At 45.9% G+C, this 18,094-nt stretch overlaps 1 protein-coding gene across 1 annotated transcript in view; it reads left to right on the forward strand.

Moving 5' to 3' along the window:
* Nucleotides 1-18,094, forward strand: part of FAT3 (FAT atypical cadherin 3) — a 158,828-nt gene that overhangs the window by 101,512 nt on the left and 39,222 nt on the right. The window contains exons 14-16 of the mRNA XM_067751685.1: nucleotides 111-254; nucleotides 3,233-3,430; nucleotides 6,543-7,341. Coding sequence (XP_067607786.1) covers nucleotides 111-254; nucleotides 3,233-3,430; nucleotides 6,543-7,341 — 1,141 coding nt within the window. The remainder of the gene's footprint in view (nucleotides 1-110; nucleotides 255-3,232; nucleotides 3,431-6,542; nucleotides 7,342-18,094) is intronic.

Genomic DNA, 18,094 nt, shown 5'->3' on the forward strand with positions numbered 1-18,094 from the left:
GTGAAGATGGCTCATCTTCCGCAAAGCCCTGTGAGCCTGCAGCGCCTGAGCGAGCCCAGAAGGAAGCAAGCGCTGTGATCCTTCACTGTCGGCCCTTTGTGCTTTGGCAGGTGTCTGGATACTCCCTGCTCATCCAGGCAGTAGACAGCGGCATTCCTGCGATGTCTTCAACTGCCACTGTCAACATTGATATTTCTGATGTAAACGACAACAGCCCAGTATTTACACCTGCTAACTATACCGCTGTGATTCAGGTGAGCAAATCTGGCCTCCCAGGCTCTTGTCCTTACGCACTCATCCTCCTTCCTCCGCTGTTAGTTACTCATCATGGTTTACTCTTGTTTTTACCTAATATCAACTCATCCCATCATAGGGCTAGTATGATAAGAGCCTGATTCTTCTACTGCAACTGATTCATAAAACGTCGATCAGTGCTGTGGCCAATGGGGTTCTTTCAAGTGTCAGGTGCTTTCCGTACACGGTCTGTCCTCACGACCACCCTCACTTTATAGTGAAGGAGGTAAGGATCTGAGAGGTTAAGTAGCTCAACCAAGATCATGAAGCTGTTAGGTGATAGAGTCAGCATTTGGACTCGGGTCTGTCTTCTGAAAAGACTATTCTCTTCCCACAGGGACAGGCTGCCTTTAAGCCACTTTGTGCTATTCTAGCAGGGGAGGGAGGTTGATACGAACCATCTTGTTTGTCAAAGGGAGATTGGCCATCAGGCTAGAGCTGCTCCTCATTAAAATCAGTCTTCCAGGGCTTCCCTGGTGGCGCCATGGTTGAGAGTCCGCCTGCCGATGCAGGGCACGCGGGTTCGTGCCCCGGTCCGGGAAGATCCCACATGCCGCGGAGCGGCTGGGCCCGTGAGCCATGGCCGCTGAGCCTGCGCGTCCGGAGCCTGTTGCTCTGCAACGGGAGAGGCCTCAACAGTGAGAGGCCCGCGTACCGCAAAAAAAAAAAAAAAAAAAAAAAATCAGTCTTCCATAAGCAGTTTGTTTAGCAGTTTAAACCCACTTGCTCTCTAAAATTAGACTGCAGGAGAGAGTGACTTACTGCTGGTGTTCTGCTCTCAGAGAGAACGACTTTTCTTCCCAGCTATTTTTTTTTTTTTTAATTCAAAAGATATCTCGTGAGCACGGTACTAAGCGCCAAGCTACTTCCATTTCCCAGTATTTCTAGAAGCTGAAAGTCCGACTTCAAGAGGATCAGGAAATCCAGTCCAGGAATACTGTCAGCATGGAGGACTTACAGGAGACAGGGATGGATATATGTGTCTTGTGGGGACCACGGATACTTTAGGAAATCAGCCTCAGAATCACCCGCCCATCTTGAGGGGCGCCTTTGGAACAACATTCAAGACTCTGAGTCTGGCCATCTATAGGCCCCCAGCTCCCCACACCACTGAGCCCCCCCAGAATCAGGCTGAGCAGCTCTCTGCTCCCTTCCTACCCCTTTCTCAGCGAAACCCGATTCCTTCCCCAGCGGTATTTTGGTTTCCTCTCCTCTCTGATGCTCATTCCAGCAGCTGTGCATTCCTGCCCCTCTCCAGCTTCCACAGAGCTCCCCCCCAGGCTCTGCCCCTTCCCCTACTGCCACTTCCCTCCATGGCTCTGCTCCCCACCTGTCCCCACGATGCTGCTCTCTGCCCCTCCTCCCCCGCCTCCGCTCACTAGCCCAGCGCCAAATGGGCTCTGGCTACTCAAGGTCAGTTTTATGACACGCGTCGATCAGCTTGACAGACTGTTCTCACACGCACTCCAGGAAGTCAGCAGGGAGAGAACAGAGACTCTGAGCCCACGAGCGGGGACCGTGGCTTCTTGTCTGCAACACTGGGCCCGTCTGTGTTCTCTTTCACCCTCCTTCCTCGGATGCGACCCCTCAGGCACACATACTCTTACCCTCTCTCTTGTATGGAGGAAATGGCTTTTATAGAGAGAGCAAACAAATCAATAAATCTTCTGTGTTGTGTGGCGCTGAGGATACTGTCAGCTTGCACTAATAAATCTACGCTGGGCTGGGACGTTTCCACAACTTATCCCAGCGGGAGACGGTGTCTAGTTCCTGATAACCAAAAGGCCACTTGAGAGGAGAAGCAACATGAGAAGTATCTGAGGTTCTTTTCTCCTGCAAAAAAAATGCTCCTCCCATTGTTCACCCCAGAATGATTTTCTTTTTCCAACGCATGGTTCTCATAAGACTAATTCAGCGCCTAACACATGAGTGTGCCCACCCCGCCCGTGACTGCTGTCATGTAGGGTATCATTGTCTCCATCTCTGGGACCCAAACTCAGTTAATCCAAAGTCAATGTCATCAGAAGGCCTGAACGAATGAAAATGACTTCAGGCCCGAGCTGTGGGAATGCTGAAGTCTAAACAGAGCAGAGCAAGGAAACCAGTGCCTGGGCCACCGAGGAGTTCAATTTGGTGTTTTCAAAGTAAGGACAACCTTGGGCCCAAGAAGGAGTAACTAGGAGCCTTTGTGTTTCCATCTGGGGTAGAAGGCAGAGTTTCTGCAAAATCCTGTTGGCATAATGACATCCGGACTTCCGAAACTTACAGATTCCTTTTCTCTTCATTCGCTAACTGAGGAATATCCATCCCATCCCCTTTCCCTTCCCTTAAGAAATAGCAAAACTGTGTTCTGATGGCTGGGGTGAAAAGCCCTGTTTTTCACCTGACACCCGCCTTTGTATTTTTCCTGGGAAGTTGCCAGGATGTCCCCCTAAAGAGTCCGGTATTGTGACTTTGTGTCACCATGTTGGGCCTCCGCATAACTGTGCTGTGGTAAGTGTGACGAAGTGCTTTCCCATCCTGAAAGGTTGATGTTTTCTTGGCCCGAGAGGATTTCTGACATCGTCATGAAGGCTGATGAGCACCGTGTATCTCTGGAGCCGTTCGGGTGAACTCAGGGCAGTTCCAGCCTTTCGAGGACAAGGTATAACCAGCAGCATCCTTGGAACCTGCAAACCCATTCAAAGCCAAGTCCTCATGTTTTCACGTGCAGCTCACTGTCTCACAGGGCAGCTGTGGAGTGGCAGCGAAGGATGGGAAACATGACGCTCACAGAGGCCAGCACATTTTCAGAAGACAAGATAACATCACAGGGAATCCCTTCCGCAAAAAGCCCTGTTTCTAGCACAGCACTCTCAGCTGGTAATGATGGGTTTTCTTTTTAAATGTGAAGAGAGGTGTAATTTTATCTTCCCTTTTAATATACTCTCTTATGCAGGAAAATAAGCCAGTAGGCACCAGCATTTTGCAGCTCGTGGTGACAGACAGAGACTCCTTTCACAATGGGCCTCCCTTCTCCTTCTCTATTTTGTCGGGAAACGAAGAGGAGGCGTTCGTGTTGGACTCGGATGGGATCCTGCGCTCAGCCGTGGTCTTCCAGCACAGGGAGTCTCCAGAGTATGTGCTGTGTGTCCAGGTACAGCCTCATCCTCTGGCCGCATCAGGCCAGCTTTCTCTCGTGCTTGTTGCTGGGCCCGTTGGTTGGGTTTTCTTTGTCAAGCAAGTCAACATAAATCATTACTCATTTTAATTTCAAATTCAATTTCACACCAATAAAAGTGGCCTCTGTATGTGAAGCTGAACAGGAAGGAAAGGAAGCATCATTGTTGAAGTGGGACGTTCCCGTAGGGTGTGCCGGGCTGACGGTCACTGGGCTTAAATCTGCATTCTGAAAATTCCTGGGGTTCTAGTCGAGCCCCAAAGACAACTCATTTGTCAAGCCTTGCTGCTTGGTACTGAGAAGTGTTTCCCAGGTCAACCCGAGTGGGGAAGGAACCAATCCTTGTCCTAATGTGATTGAGCTATTTCATGGCCTCTGCTTTTGAAGAGACCTCAACTTGGTACGTTTCCCCAGTGAGATGGGAGGGGAACAGGGATTCAGACGGCAATGGCCTCCCAACATTTCAGCTTCTTCAAGGTCATGGTGTAAAATGAAGTGAGACAAAGAGGCAAAAGTGGCAGTTATGGGAAGGGTGTGGATAGGAGCAGGAAAGAGAGAGCACCAAAAATTCACTGGGTGCAAATTTTGCCAGTACCAAGATGTGGGTCCCATCAGTGAAACTGAGTGACTTTTTTTACCCACAGTTGGCACAGAGGGCAACCTAAACTCATTATTGATGGTGGCAATAATAACAATAGCCATTCTTTATGTAGCATTTCATTGTGTACCTTATTTCTCTGGATAAATTATGGCTTACTCTACTCCACGGAACCTTCCAAATTAATGACTTTTGGGTCCAAGCACATTGATAAACTCTTCAGTTGCCACCCACGCGTCCAACAATATTATGTGAATGATTTTATATCACAGTATAGGTCCTCAAGGGCAAGGAGAGAGTTTTAGTGCCTTCTCACAGAAGCTAGTACAGTTCTTTGCACACCTTCTCTGGTTGTCAGAGAGCATATTTCACAACTCAGACTTTGTAAACACCAAAACTAGTAAACCTAAAAACTAGTAGGAGAGCTTCCTCCTACTAGTCCCTTATATTAAACTACCACCAAGTCGCACGTTTCTGCCTTCATAAGGTCCCCGTGTGCATCAGGTATGTTCCCTTTGCCATCACCCCACTTTATTCTATATCGCCCGATACTCATACTATTGCAGAAGCCTCCCGGGTGTTCCTCTGGCTTCCGCCTCATTCTTTTCTGATCTATCCCTACACCCCTCCAGGCTAATCATTCCACTTTGATTATATCAGTCCACTTTGATTATGTCATTCCACTAAACCAGAGGTCAACAGACTATAATAGCCCCTGAACCACATCCTGTCCTCAGCCTGTTTTTATAAGTAAAGTTTTATTAGAACACAGCCTCACCGATTCATTTACATATGCTCTGGGCTTCTTCTCTGCTGGAATGATAGTTGAGTAGTTGATAGAGATCGTATAACCCCAAAGCCTAAACTATTTCTTATCTAGCCCTTTACAGAAAAAGTGTGCCAACCCCTAAACTAAATCCATCTGAGCTCCCTAGTGCCTGAAAACTTGTGAATTCTGACTCTTTCAGACTTTAGGCAGGCATGACTGTGCAGTCCTTCTCAGGCCACAAGCCCATGAGTCTGCCACCTTACACCCAGTGGCTTCATGCCTTTCTGTCACCCTTCTGGTTTTCAACATCTGAGTGGGCAACCTCTGGCCTATAGAGTCCAAACTCATCACTGTCTTTTTTTTTTTTGTGGTACGTGGGTCTCTCACTGTTGTGGCCTCTCCCGTTGCGGAGCACAGGCTCCAGACGCACAGGCTCAGCGGCCATGGCTCACGGGCCCAGCCGCAGCATGTGGGATCCTCCCGGACCGGGGCACGAACCCGCGTCCCCTGCATCGGCAGGCAGACTCTCAACCACTGCGCCACCAGGGAAGCCCCATCACTGTCTTTTGAGGCCATACACAGTTTCACTTCAAGTTCAACCTAATTTGCTAAATTTATCTCTTCTTACATGAATTTTCCATTTCAGCATCTCCGGTTCATATAATTCATTTTTAAAAGCATATGGTGATGGTAATAATAAAAATGACAACATTACATTAACTCTCACATACTAAGTACTTCTATGAGTCAAGCCTGTGCTAAGTACGTTGCAATCACTGTGTCTGTTAATCCCCGCAGTACAAGAATCCTGTGAGGTAGATATGACTATTTTATTCAAATTAAAGATACAGAAATTGAAGCTCGAAGAAGTTAAGTGACTTACTCCAGGCCAGACACATAGAGGCAGAGCCAAGATTCAAACTCAGGTCTCTGTGATGAGCAAGCCTGTGCTTTTCTACTGCCTTCTACAAACAAGGACACATCTCCTCAGATGGTACCTGGCCTGCAAGGTCCTTTGCAGCCCCACATCTCGAGATACCCGCCCTGGGGACCCAGCCCCTGAGAATCTGCCCTTCTCAGAAGTCCTACAACACTGACTACCTTCACATTGCACATGGCAGGTTCTCAGTAATGATCTGTTTCAGGGTAGTGGTTCTGTCAATTCTTATGTAAAGAAGGAAGTCAAAATGGGTTTTTTCAGGCTACCTATTTTGCCCTTCAGTGTACCATCTTTATTCTAAACCCTGATATTGTGTACTTCTCACTTTAAATAACATTTTTTCTTAAATGTGCAGAAAAATGCTGTCTGGTCCAATCAAAAGCAAAGAAGCCAAAGAGAACAAAGATTTCTCCTACAAGTGGGAATGCCACTTTATGGGGTTCCCCTGTGGCTTCTGTCCAAAATTAAAACAAGGCCAGCCTGTTGTGGGCATGCTGGATCCTATAGCACCCTCTGTTCTCCCTCCCAATTCACCCCCATGGCTTTACTGTGTTGACACATTTTATTGTCCATAACAGAGTGTACATATGGGGACCCCAGGTGATAAATCACTCCTCTTACTTAAATGCACATCCTCAACATTTTGCAGAATAGTGGCAGGGGATGGAGGAAGAAGCAAACATGGTTAAAGGAACAGACATCTTCAGAGTTTTGTTGATCTTTTTTTAATTATTATTTTTTTTTCTTACTTCTTTGGCTTTCTCCCTCTTGGTTGTTTTAGGCAAAAGACTCAGGCAAACCTCAGCAAGTTTCTCACTCCTACATCCGCGTGCGGGTCATCGAGGAAAGCATCCACAAGCCCACAGCCATCCCCCTGGAAATTTTCATTGTCACCATGGAGGACGACTTTCCTGGTGGGGTCATTGGGAAGATCCATGCCACAGATCAAGATGTGTATGATGTCCTCACATTCGCCCTGAAATCGGAGCAGAAAAGCTTGTTCAAGGTGAACAGTCATGATGGGAAAATCATCGCCCTAGGAGGCCTGGACAGCGGGAAGTACATCCTGAACGTGTCAGTGAGTGATGGCCGTTTCCAGGTGCCCATCGACGTGGTCGTGCATGTGGAGCAGCTGGTGCACGAGATGCTGCAGAACACTGTCACCATCCGCTTCGAGAACGTATCCCCCGAGGATTTTGTGGGGCTGCACATGCACGGGTTCCGGCGCACCCTGCGGAACGCGGTCCTCACCCAGAAGCAGGACAGCCTGCATATCATCAGCATCCAGCCCGTGGCGGGCACCCATGAGCTGGACATGCTGTTCGCGGTGGAGACGCCCAACAGTGAGTTCTACAAGCCGGCCTACCTGATCCAGAAGCTGTCCAATGCCAGGAGACATCTGGAGAACGTCATGCGCATCTCAGCCATCCTGGAGAAGAACTGCTCCGGGCTGGATTGCCAGGAGCAGCACTGCGAGCAAGGCTTGTCGCTGGATTCCCACGCGCTCATGACCTACAGCACAGCTCGCATCAGCTTCGTGTGCCCGCGTTTCTACAGGAACGTGCGCTGCACCTGTAACGGTGAGTGCGGTTCGGAGGGTGCCCTCCCCAGTCCTGAGCTTTCAGAGGTGGCCTGGATTACCATCCTGGCATGCATGCATTCGTTCATTCACTCATTGGACAAAATATTTACTGCCCGCCATGTCTTGCACATTATAAATAGTGCTGCAGTGAACACTGGGGTGCGTGTGTCTTTTCAGATTAGAGTTTTTGTCTTTTCTGGATATACGGCCAGGAGTGGGATTGCTGGATCATACGGTAACTCTATTTTTAGTTTTTTAAGGAACCTCCATACTGTTCTCCACGGTGGCTGCACTAAGTATCGTATGATATCACCTACATGTGGAATCCAAACACAAATTATATGAATGAACTTATTTACAAAACAGAAATTGACTCTCAGTCATAGAAAACAAACTTATGGTTATCAAAGGGGCAAGGTGGAGGGTATATGTTAGGAGTATGGGATTAACAGATAACAATACTATATGTAAAATAAACAATAAGCGCCTACTGTATAGCACAGGGCGCTATATTCAATATCTTGTAATAACCTATAATGGAAAAGAATCTGAAAAAGAATATATATATATATATATATATATATATATATATATATAGAACTGAATAACTTTGCTGTACACCTGAAGCTAACACGTCACTGTAAATCAACTATATTTCAATGTTAAAAAAAAAAAAAAGTAGGAATTAGACGTGTGATAACAGGTAGGGGAGGGACAGCATTCCAGTGGAGGGGCTGTTTGTATGAGGCTGAGGGGCAAGACAGCAACCTACAATGAGGGGATTGAAAGAGATTTCCAGTGATGACAAAGGAGACTTGTGAGTCGGCCCAGTGATCACAGAAGAGCCATTAGCCAGGGTGACGTTCTAGAAATTATCTCAAAGCAGTGGGAGCCATTGGCTCATTTGACGGGGGAGAAGTGACAGAATCAGGTCTGTATTTCATGAAGAGCCTGCTGGCTGCAGAGGTGAATGGGTTAGACGGGGCCGGGCCAGAGGCAGGGAAACAAGTTCAGAAGCTATCGCAGAGGGGAAAGGCAGCTGGATTTGCTTCAGTGAAAAACAGGGGCCAGATATTCCGGAGCACAGTCAAGGGGTGGATTCAGCCCTCAGAGCGGCAGAGATGGAATGGTTTGTATTTGTCGACGTAACTAGAGTCTCTGAACCTTGACCTTCCCTGGTCAGAGGCCATAGCTGCACAGAGTCGCATGACCACAGTGGTCAGCAAGAAACCTTGCTCTCTCCCTCTTTTTCTCTCTCTGACATATGGCACCATAAATTCACTGCCCTCTTCGAAGAAAATTGCACCTGGAGTTTTTCTAGCCAGTGAAAACTTGGCCTAAAGGTACTGTGGCCAGAAGAGAAGCCATTTATAAAACATCCTTTAGGTAATTGAGGACAGGCAGGGCCCCTGCCCTCTTCCCTTGTAGAAAGTTTTGTGTTGCACTTTGGAGAATGAGTTCATCAGAGGAAGGCCCCAGAGATCACAGCTCCCTCGAGAGACCTTTTGATGACCTCCAAGCAGCCTAGAAGAGTGCTGGCCACTCACTTCGTGGTCCCCAGTGAATTCTGTTTGTGTTTTCATCACGTAGATGCAGTGATATCCAAACTGTTGAATATGTAAATTAGCTCCAAAGGAACTCCAAGCATGTGTGCTAGGTGTAATGCATTTCTGGCAGAAGCCACCAACATGCAGGATTTATGAATGCCGGTCGTCCAGACCCTACCCATATTTCCTTTGTAGGCAAACTGATTTATGCACTAGAGCCTTCCTGCAGTGATTCACAGCAGGGTTCAAAAGAGGTTCGAGACAGGACAGTGCAGACTCTGCAGGAGAAACTAAACCAGCTAATTAATCCTTGTGCTCTGGGAACTCATTTCATTCAGTAGAAAACTGTGGTACCGGCAATGTCCTAGGCACTGCAGATTCAAAGTGAAAAAAGACACAGTCCCTGCTCTTAGGAGCTGGCTATTATGAACTCAGCTGTTGCAAGTACCTGTTGGCATTAATGGTGTTATAAGGAATGCTGGGGAGGAAAAAGGACAGAGTCCCTATCGTGGCCAGAGGAAAGCTTTCTGTGACACTTAGGCACCAGAGACCACCTATATTCTAAGTTTTGAGGGATGAGTATGAGTTCTTCAAGAAGAGACAAGGGGAGGGCAGGCTTAGCAGTTTTCTTCAAAGCAGGGATTTAGATTTTGTTGGAGAGAGGGGTCTTGCTCTGCATTTTGCATGAGACACTGATGTTTTAAATGCAGTGAGTTTCAAGGTGGTATCCTGGCCCAGGGCTCCTGTCCTCGAGTCCCCATAAATCTTTCCACTCCCGGGAAACCCAGAATGCTGGAAGTTTTTGCGATTCAGCCCCGAGACGTCCCAAGAGGAGGCTTTCTCGGTTTAAAAAGTGAGCATTTCCTGAACAAGAACTCTGTGCAGACTCGCCTCACTTCTCAGCCCCTTTGCACCTTTAAGTCCCTCTTGTAATTAAGCTGCAAAATAAAATACTGGATGTTAGTGGTAAAAGCACCTCAGAACATCATCTGGCCCAATCCCCATCTTCAGCAGCTGATATACGATAATCTCCCTTTTATAAATATGGTAGCTGCCTGCCTTGCCCAGGGCCATACGGCTGGTGAGAAGGGCATGCTGATTCAATAAAGGTTCATCTTGGGCCCTTGTTTTATTCCCTGCATCTTAAGAACAGGAACTCTTCCATTTTTTATAGGATTCATAACCCCAGTGCTATGTACTCTATAAGAATATTCAAATAACCCCATTTTTCCTGACTGATCACCAACCTCATAGACCCATGGCAGAACAGCAGGGGATCTCAGACTCCACTATGCCTGTGGCTTACTAGAAATGCCCACTACTGAGACCCACACTCAAATATAGCAGGAGGTTTTGGGTGGAGCCTGGGAACCACTATATATGTAGCCTGGGTGATTCTAATTCTGGCGAGTTTGGTGAGGAAACCAAACTCTAAGAAATCTCACATCAACATAAAATAGAAACAATTTCCTCTGGGTTCAGAGGGCAAACTCTTAATTATCATAGTAATGGCTCTCTCGGTTTTTCTGAAGTATCCTCGTAAATAAAAATACAGTGAAGAACTGTTAAGGAAAGCATTAATCATTTTAGACATTTGCTCATTTATTGGAAAGGAGAGGTAATTGAAGTCAGTAAATGCCCCCAGGCCCCCAAACACACACACATACACACACACACACACACGCACACCCAGTACTGCTGCTTGTCTGTTTATCCTAGAAGGTTGACAGATACAATAAATGGACTTTTCCACCACTTGGTGGAATAATTAGGATGATAAATAGAGGTAGCTGCCCATTCTGGGCTGTGTAGTAATATTTATACAGATTTGGCCTCAATATTCTACCCTCCTCCCAACTTCCAACCCATCTTTCTCTCGTGCAGACTTTTGGGTCAAATTAACATCATTTACATCTTAAACCAAAATGCTGAGTTGCTTTGACAAAATGCAAACAGGCTTGAAATTTAGTGCCAAAGAGCCTCATTATATTCCAGCCCCCACAAAGCATCACGTTTGAACAAAAGTTTGAGAGCTACAGAGAGAGTTCTGAGGTCGTGCGGTGGCTCCTGGTAAACTTTAGATGTTCGGTGAACTTTGGCACTTGGGTAAGAAAGCCCGACACCAACCTAAACGATGGGGAATGATAAAGGCCCTTGAGCTCCTCTGCGGAAGCCAGAGGACAGAGCATTGGGGCAGCCCATGGGGCAGTGATGATTGTCCATTTTGGAAAATTTTCATTGATTTTTCAAAAGTCTAATCTAGAAATATATCAAAAAGGAGACGCTTTGTCCAAGAGAATGGACTCGCCACGAGACCATCAGAGTTTAAGACCAATGTGTTTATGAGAATGTTAGTGGAAGTGGATGCCTGACTTGTCTAGTCCTGGTTCAGATATGGAACCCAGACTAGAAACTGGAGCTCCAGTAAAACGCGTGGAGCGTCTGCCGTGGGTGAGCTCTGTGCTGGCAGGGCTGAGGGTGACAGCAGCCGTGCCCTCAGCCAGTGGTGTATGATGCCACTGTGAGGGTTTGCAGGGCAGGGAGAAGAACACTGAGGGTGATGCCACCTGCACTAGGTCTGAAAGGATGCCTAGAATTAGGTAGGTGATGGGGAGGGAGTGCTCAAGCCTGAGGAGCATTAGAGCCAAGGAATAGAGGCGACAAACCGCGTGCAGTGCAGTGCACAGATAAAGGCAGGGACAAACATAGCAACTAACATTTAGTGAGCAGTGACCTGTTACTGTCCTGTGTTTCACACAGGTGTCATTGCATTTAACCCTCATCATAACCCTAAAGGGTAGGTATCATTAACTTTCCTCAAAAGCTAAGGAAACTTGGACTTGGAAAGGTCAGTTGACTTGCTCAAGGTCACAAACTTAGTAAGGGTCAAGCTAGGATTCACACCTGGCAGTCCTAATCACTGTACCCTATCACCTCTGCACAGATGTGAAAGGAACTTGAAATTCACCCAGTCCAACCTCCCACCCACTACAGACATCCTGTTCACTGTACTCCTGGCACAATAATTCAGCCAAGGTTTGAACCCCAGTCGGGGCAATCACTACCTCACAAGATGGACCTAACACAACTTCTCTCTTCTAGGGCACCAAAATCCACCTCCTTGTGATGTCACCCAGCTCCACCATTTAGAGCCACACAGAACCCGAGCTGTCTAACCTCTCCTGTACAAGATGCCCTCCAGTCATCTAAGGATAGTTTTTAGGACCCCTTGAATCTCTTTTTCTAGACAAACAACAGAAGTTCCTTTGCTCCTTGGCTGTGAAAAATAGGAGCTAGAAGGGGTTGTAATTCCTGTAGTTGGGGCACAGAATAAGCATAAAGGAAGGAATCCTCTGTCCTACTTGAAGGAGTCCATGAAAGGCGTTGGAAGCAATGAATAGTCCTGGGAAGGTATTTTGAGCAGAGAGAGAGTGAAGAGAAAAGCCCAGGGATTCGGGGCACCCTTTCATTTGCTCACTCACTCAACAGTGAATTAAATACTTTTCCAAGCCCTAGGCGGGCTGCTGGAGACACAGTGGTGAGTGAGGCTAACATGGTCCCCATTCTCATGGACCAAGAACCGGCATCATGTACTGAGCGAACAACAGGGAGCTCAGTTGGATTGAGTTGGATGGTGGGGAGTCTGGACAGTCCTGGAAAAATATGGTAAGACAGGTAAAAGGAGCCTGTGAGAGGCAGCCACAGTGATGTACTTCTCATAAGCACAATAAAATAAAATAAAATTTTGAACGCTTCTGCAAGGCAGTAAGACACTTAAAACTTAGCCTTGATGAGTTTTTAAAAAACATAAAACAGGGCTTCCCTGGTGGCGCAGTGGTTGAGAGTCCGCCTGCCGATGCAGGGGACACGGGTTCATGCCCTGGTCCGGGAAGATCCCACATGCCGTGGAGCAGCTGGGCCCGTGAGCCATGGCCGCTGAGCCTGCGCGTCCAGAGCCTGTGCTCCGCAACAGGAGAGGCCACAACAGTGAGAGGCCCGCGGACCGCAAAAAAAAAAAACAACCTGAGATTGGGTTTGCACTTGGGCTGGGGATTGTTAATGCTAATTCTCAAAGGACAGAGCCCATTGTCCCAACCCCAGGGATTCTGAATAATTTAGTGTTATCTCCGAATCTTAACCAGATTCCCCCTAAAAACTGGAAAGTTTTTATTTCTCATTCACAACAGATATGTCTCTGCAGATCCCTGATCTCCAGCATGCATGAGTCCTGGAAGTGCCAGGAGAGGTTTGGAGGTACCCAGTGTGGAGGTGATACCAGCTTCTCACCATGTGGATAACCCCTTATATATTCCATCCACACACAGCTGCCCCAGAGAGGATATGTTGGATGAAACTGTACTCAGCCTTTAGCAGAATCATCCAGAAAATATGGTGGAGCCAAGCAAACACCAATCAACATGATTCTGTGCTTCTGGGAGAACCACAAGAAACCACTTCAAAGCCAAGGGACCTTAGGAGAATGTGTTTTAAAACTTCATGCAGGCCAGGAGTTAAGAAGGAAGCTTATTGACTTATGTGGCATTGGCCGAGACGTGGCATCTTGGCAAAGCATGCGAACTCAGGGTGTAGGATGTTTACCATCAGTCATTAGATTCTCAGTATAATGAGGCAGTGATATAAATCAAGAGGTTGAATAAGCTCAAAGTGCCAGCAATAATAGTCACAGCTAAATACTGATGTATTAGCTAAAGGCATAGACTTAACGCTGGGAGCTGTGGGAATTCTGGGGAGATAAGGAGAGGAGAGTCATACATAGGGAAGTAAGACCCTTTTAAAACCACGGGAGGATCACCTTCCTCCTCCCTGCAGGTTCCAAAGCTCTGAGCTTCTGCTCAAGTGAATTGTATATTGTCAGCTCTGTAGAAAGTGACCTAAATTTCCAACCGAGCGAAGTTTCAGGGGTGGGAAACCTTGTGATGAATGGCCACATCATGGGCACATTTCTCCTGGTAGAGAGACTTTGTGAAAAGAATACCTCCGCCCGAGATAAGCTTGTGGAGGGGCTAACCCAGCTGCACATGGCCTGTGACGCTGATTAATAAAAAGCTCCTCCCGTGCACACAGTATTTCATATCATCTGTCAGTTTACAAATCGTGAATCTGACCCAGAAAGAACAGCAAGAAAAGGATTACACTGGAGTTTAGATCTCTGCCATATTGTCAGCCTAGTGTCTCCAGTGTGGGGACATTGTAGTAATTTGTTTTTATTCTAATTTTTTTTCTTTACAAGTTGCTTGCACATACATTAGCCCATCTAATGCTCACAACTCTATGAAGAATCATTATCCTCATTTTTCACAAAAGAAAAGCAAGATCCAGAGAAGTCAAGTGACTTGTTCAGAGCCACACAGGAAATACGTTGAATAACTAGTCAGGGCCAAAATCCAGGGCTGCTGCTTGTCAATGCCGCACCCTTTCCTATTACAGTGCCCCACCTTCCAGAGGGGACCTAGGGATGGGAAACAGAGATTTCTCTGCCTGCTTTATGCTCTGACAATTGCTAAAAACATCTGATCCTTCTGCCCTGCCCTGACTCACCACAAATGGTGTCAGTGGGTTTGATAAAGTGGGACCTTTCTCCCTTCATGCTCACTCTGGCACCAAACTGATGGATGCCTGGAGATGCAGATCATGAAGGTCTAGAGCCTGCATTCCCCCCAAGCTGTCACTGATCACAGAACAAGTTAATTAAACCTGGATTATTTAACGACAGTTAATAAGATAAACTTCCTCCCAGAAGCCAATGGGAGCAGACACTGTTGTCCCTTAACGGTTGTACAGGAGTGGATGAGGCACTTTCTTCCGCCAGAGAGAGGGTCTTTAAGACTCCTAACGATAGCAGGTATGAGTGCTTCTCTGCAAAGGGGATGATGTGAGCATATGTTTTCTAAAAACAAGTTAACCCCTCAACACCCATTGAAAGCATACTGGATTCTATGTTGCTGGAAACTTTACGGCTTTGGCTGGGAAGAGGGTTGTTATCCCCAGGAAAGTGTCCCAAAGACCCAGGCCTGGGTACATCGGAGGTCAAAGGACACACGGCATTGTTCAGGTTGGCGTATGAGGGTCAAGTCCCTCTCACGATAAATATTTCAGAAAGGACCTAATTTCTTATCATAGTTGAAGAGAGGGGAGAACTACAGTATCGCATGTGGGGAGTATTTGGTTTGGGGAAACCTGTTTTTCAGTAACCAGAAGTCTTTCTCGACTTGGAAAAGACTGCATTTCGTGCACATGCTCACATCTGTCCCCAGCTAAGGAGCATGTTACATTTACACTGACGTCCAGACTCTAATCTGCCTTCATACTTCCTTGAGCCACAAGAGAGCAGACGGTGAACAGAGCAAACTGACAGCAGCCGCTGGAGCCAGAACGTTTACGGCTACTCCCGTCCCGGGCCGGGAGGCAGGGAGGAGGCCCCCTAGGATTTTTAAACCATCGAGAGACAGATCGCTTGCCAGAACTGTCCCTTCTGCCTTAGGAAACCTATTAAAAAGAAAAGGAAGGAAAAATAACCTATCAAAGTCAATGACTGCTGGAATGAATAGAAATATACATTATTATATGTTTAATATTTATATTAATTTAGAATGCACTTATTATAATATATTAAAATATTTTCTATCTGTCTTCCAGCTAGAGTTTTTATAAGGGGAGCTGGATCTAATGCAATTCATTAATTTAATGAATTTAACTATATGGGTTCTATGGTTATGACATAAGGAAAGAAGAAGAAAAAGAACTGTGAATTTGAACTCCAGTTACTGATCTAAGTGACTTTGTGCTTTAACCCAATATAAGCAATATGGGTGATAAAGTGAGAAGCCCAATGCTAACTACCAGGGCAGGACTGGTGGTAAAAGAAAAGGCCAAAACATGTGAATAAAAGGGAGAAGTACTCAAATGCTGTGTTTATTGTGAAATACAGTGTTTAGCCTTTATTATATGCACTTACGGCTGGGTTTTTTAAAAATTTTTCTTAAATTTTTATTATTATTATTTTTTTACCATAACTCCTGGCAGGAGAAAATAGCTTTGCTATCATGGGTTTGAAATTATCTAGTCCTCTTTTCCCCTTTCAAACAGAGGCTTTGAAACTGCATTATTGATAATGCAAGTTTTCTAAGCAACGTAGCCAGTGCATTAGGGCAAAAAAGACTCTGAATGTAGTATATGTAGCTGTATCTCAGAAACAAACACAGACACTTATAGAAAGGATATCCTTTGGCCGGCTAAACTAGGACATGGGAAGAGGCACGTCCACAGAATGGAAAGGAACAGACTTCTTAAATACATAAATTACTGTTCCCATGTCTAACTGGAAATTAATGCCCAGGTAATTTAGAGTTACATCCATTTGATGGGATGAATTCTGTGATTCATTTATGCTCATTGCTACCCCCCTGTGGCGTGGTTCCATTTTTGAGGCCATGCTAACTAGTCAACAGGTAGGAGCCACCCAGGAGTTTGCAGGCCTCAGAAACGGAAATGAATCCAATCATGGAGACCGCACAGAGTAGGCTGGGAGAGTTGTGAACTTACCGTAAGTAAACATTAACACGTGCATGCGGTCAAGCCACTAACGATGGTAGATTCATTCCCAAGAAACACAGTTCCTTGCTACTCAAAAGAGCTCATCCTTCAAGCCAGAGTTTTTAAAATGCTTTCTTCCTCTGCAAGGACTTCTGACATTCTCCCAGGAAACACAATTGTTCCTTCTCTAGGGCTTCCCTTGCACTCACATACCTCTCGCAATGCAGTTACTTTATTGTACTGTAATCATGTGTTTGTGTGTGTGTTGTTTCCTGTGGGGAGGAAGAGATGGGACCTTTTTTTTTCATCTTTATATGTCCAGGCCTATTACCTCGCTGGCCCTAAAATTTTTTTTGTTGTTGGATGAATGCATCAAAAATTGCAAAACTGGTTATCAAAAGCCTCTTGAAGGGACCTCCCTGGTGGTCCAGTGTAAAGACTTCGCACTTCCACTTCAGGGGGCACGGGTTTGATCCCTTGTCAGGGAACTAAGATCCCGCATGCCACACGGTGTGGCCAAAAAAATTAAAAAATTAAAAATTAAAAAAAAAAATCTGGTATCAAAAGCCACTTGAAACAGATCATAAGGTGGCTGAACAGCTGTTTTAGGTTCTATAAATATTGATAAATACATGGCAGGAATAAAGATTTCTTGGAATGAAATGAGGAAGATGTATTTCAGGGCACTCAGGTCTTTTAGAACCATTTGTGAAGATCAGTCCGAATTTTCAGTTAAAAATCCCTTCATCTTCTAAGACTTTGTAAGCTGGGTCATTGCCAAGAGTATCTTTTATGGCTGAGCTCTCAACCAGTGGAAAATAAGATTTATGAACTCTGAGTTTGCTAGTGCTATACTTACGTCTCTCCCCTCCAGGATTACAGTTCCTAAAATGTTTATGTGTAGTTAGCATTAAATGTCTGCTTTCTCCTGGGCAAAGAAATGACTGTATAATGGAATGATATGCTTAATGAGGAGGAAAGAGTTGGTATAGAAAGGAAGATGAGAATGGGCCAAATCTTGCTGAGGAAAGATGCTGCTGAGGCCCAGTGTGTTCTTGGTTCACAGAGAAAAGGTGCTTCTTTGGTCCACTGCTAACCCAGCTGTGAGTTGTTTTCAATTTGTGTCTTCTTTTCTACAGTCCTTTTACCACCTAAACTCTCGCCTAATTACAGTTGAAATACCCAAGACCTTTGGAAAGTGCGTTTTCTTTGGTGGACCCATAGTTGCCGTCACCACAGTTCTGAAAAACTCCCTTGGGTCCTGAATTCCACCTTAATCAGATAATCTGCCTTCCAGAATTTTCTTTCTGAGGAATTAACCTTTCATCTCACTGTGCTATGAACATTGAACAGGTGAAAAGGAAGCCTTCCTTTGCCAAGGAAAATTCTGCTATGTTTGATTAGCCAGCAGGGCACATTTACAGCTAATCAATACAATAGCAGGGAGCAGAAGGGATTAGGAAACGATGCGAGTTGTGCTTTCACAATCTAGAATGAGTCATACTTTTCTTTAGAAAAGTCTTTTTTTCCCTCAATCTGAAAACAACAGCTGACGTCTTGTGAAGTCTACCTAAGATTTTCAGGGCTCCAGGCAAGGAGCATAGAAGAAGTCTAAACTCAAGTGATGCATTCAAATGGCCCCCAGTATGC

The sequence above is a fragment of the Pseudorca crassidens genome, chromosome 9 (assembly GCF_039906515.1).
Source record: "Pseudorca crassidens isolate mPseCra1 chromosome 9, mPseCra1.hap1, whole genome shotgun sequence".
NCBI lineage: Eukaryota > Metazoa > Chordata > Mammalia > Artiodactyla > Delphinidae > Pseudorca > Pseudorca crassidens.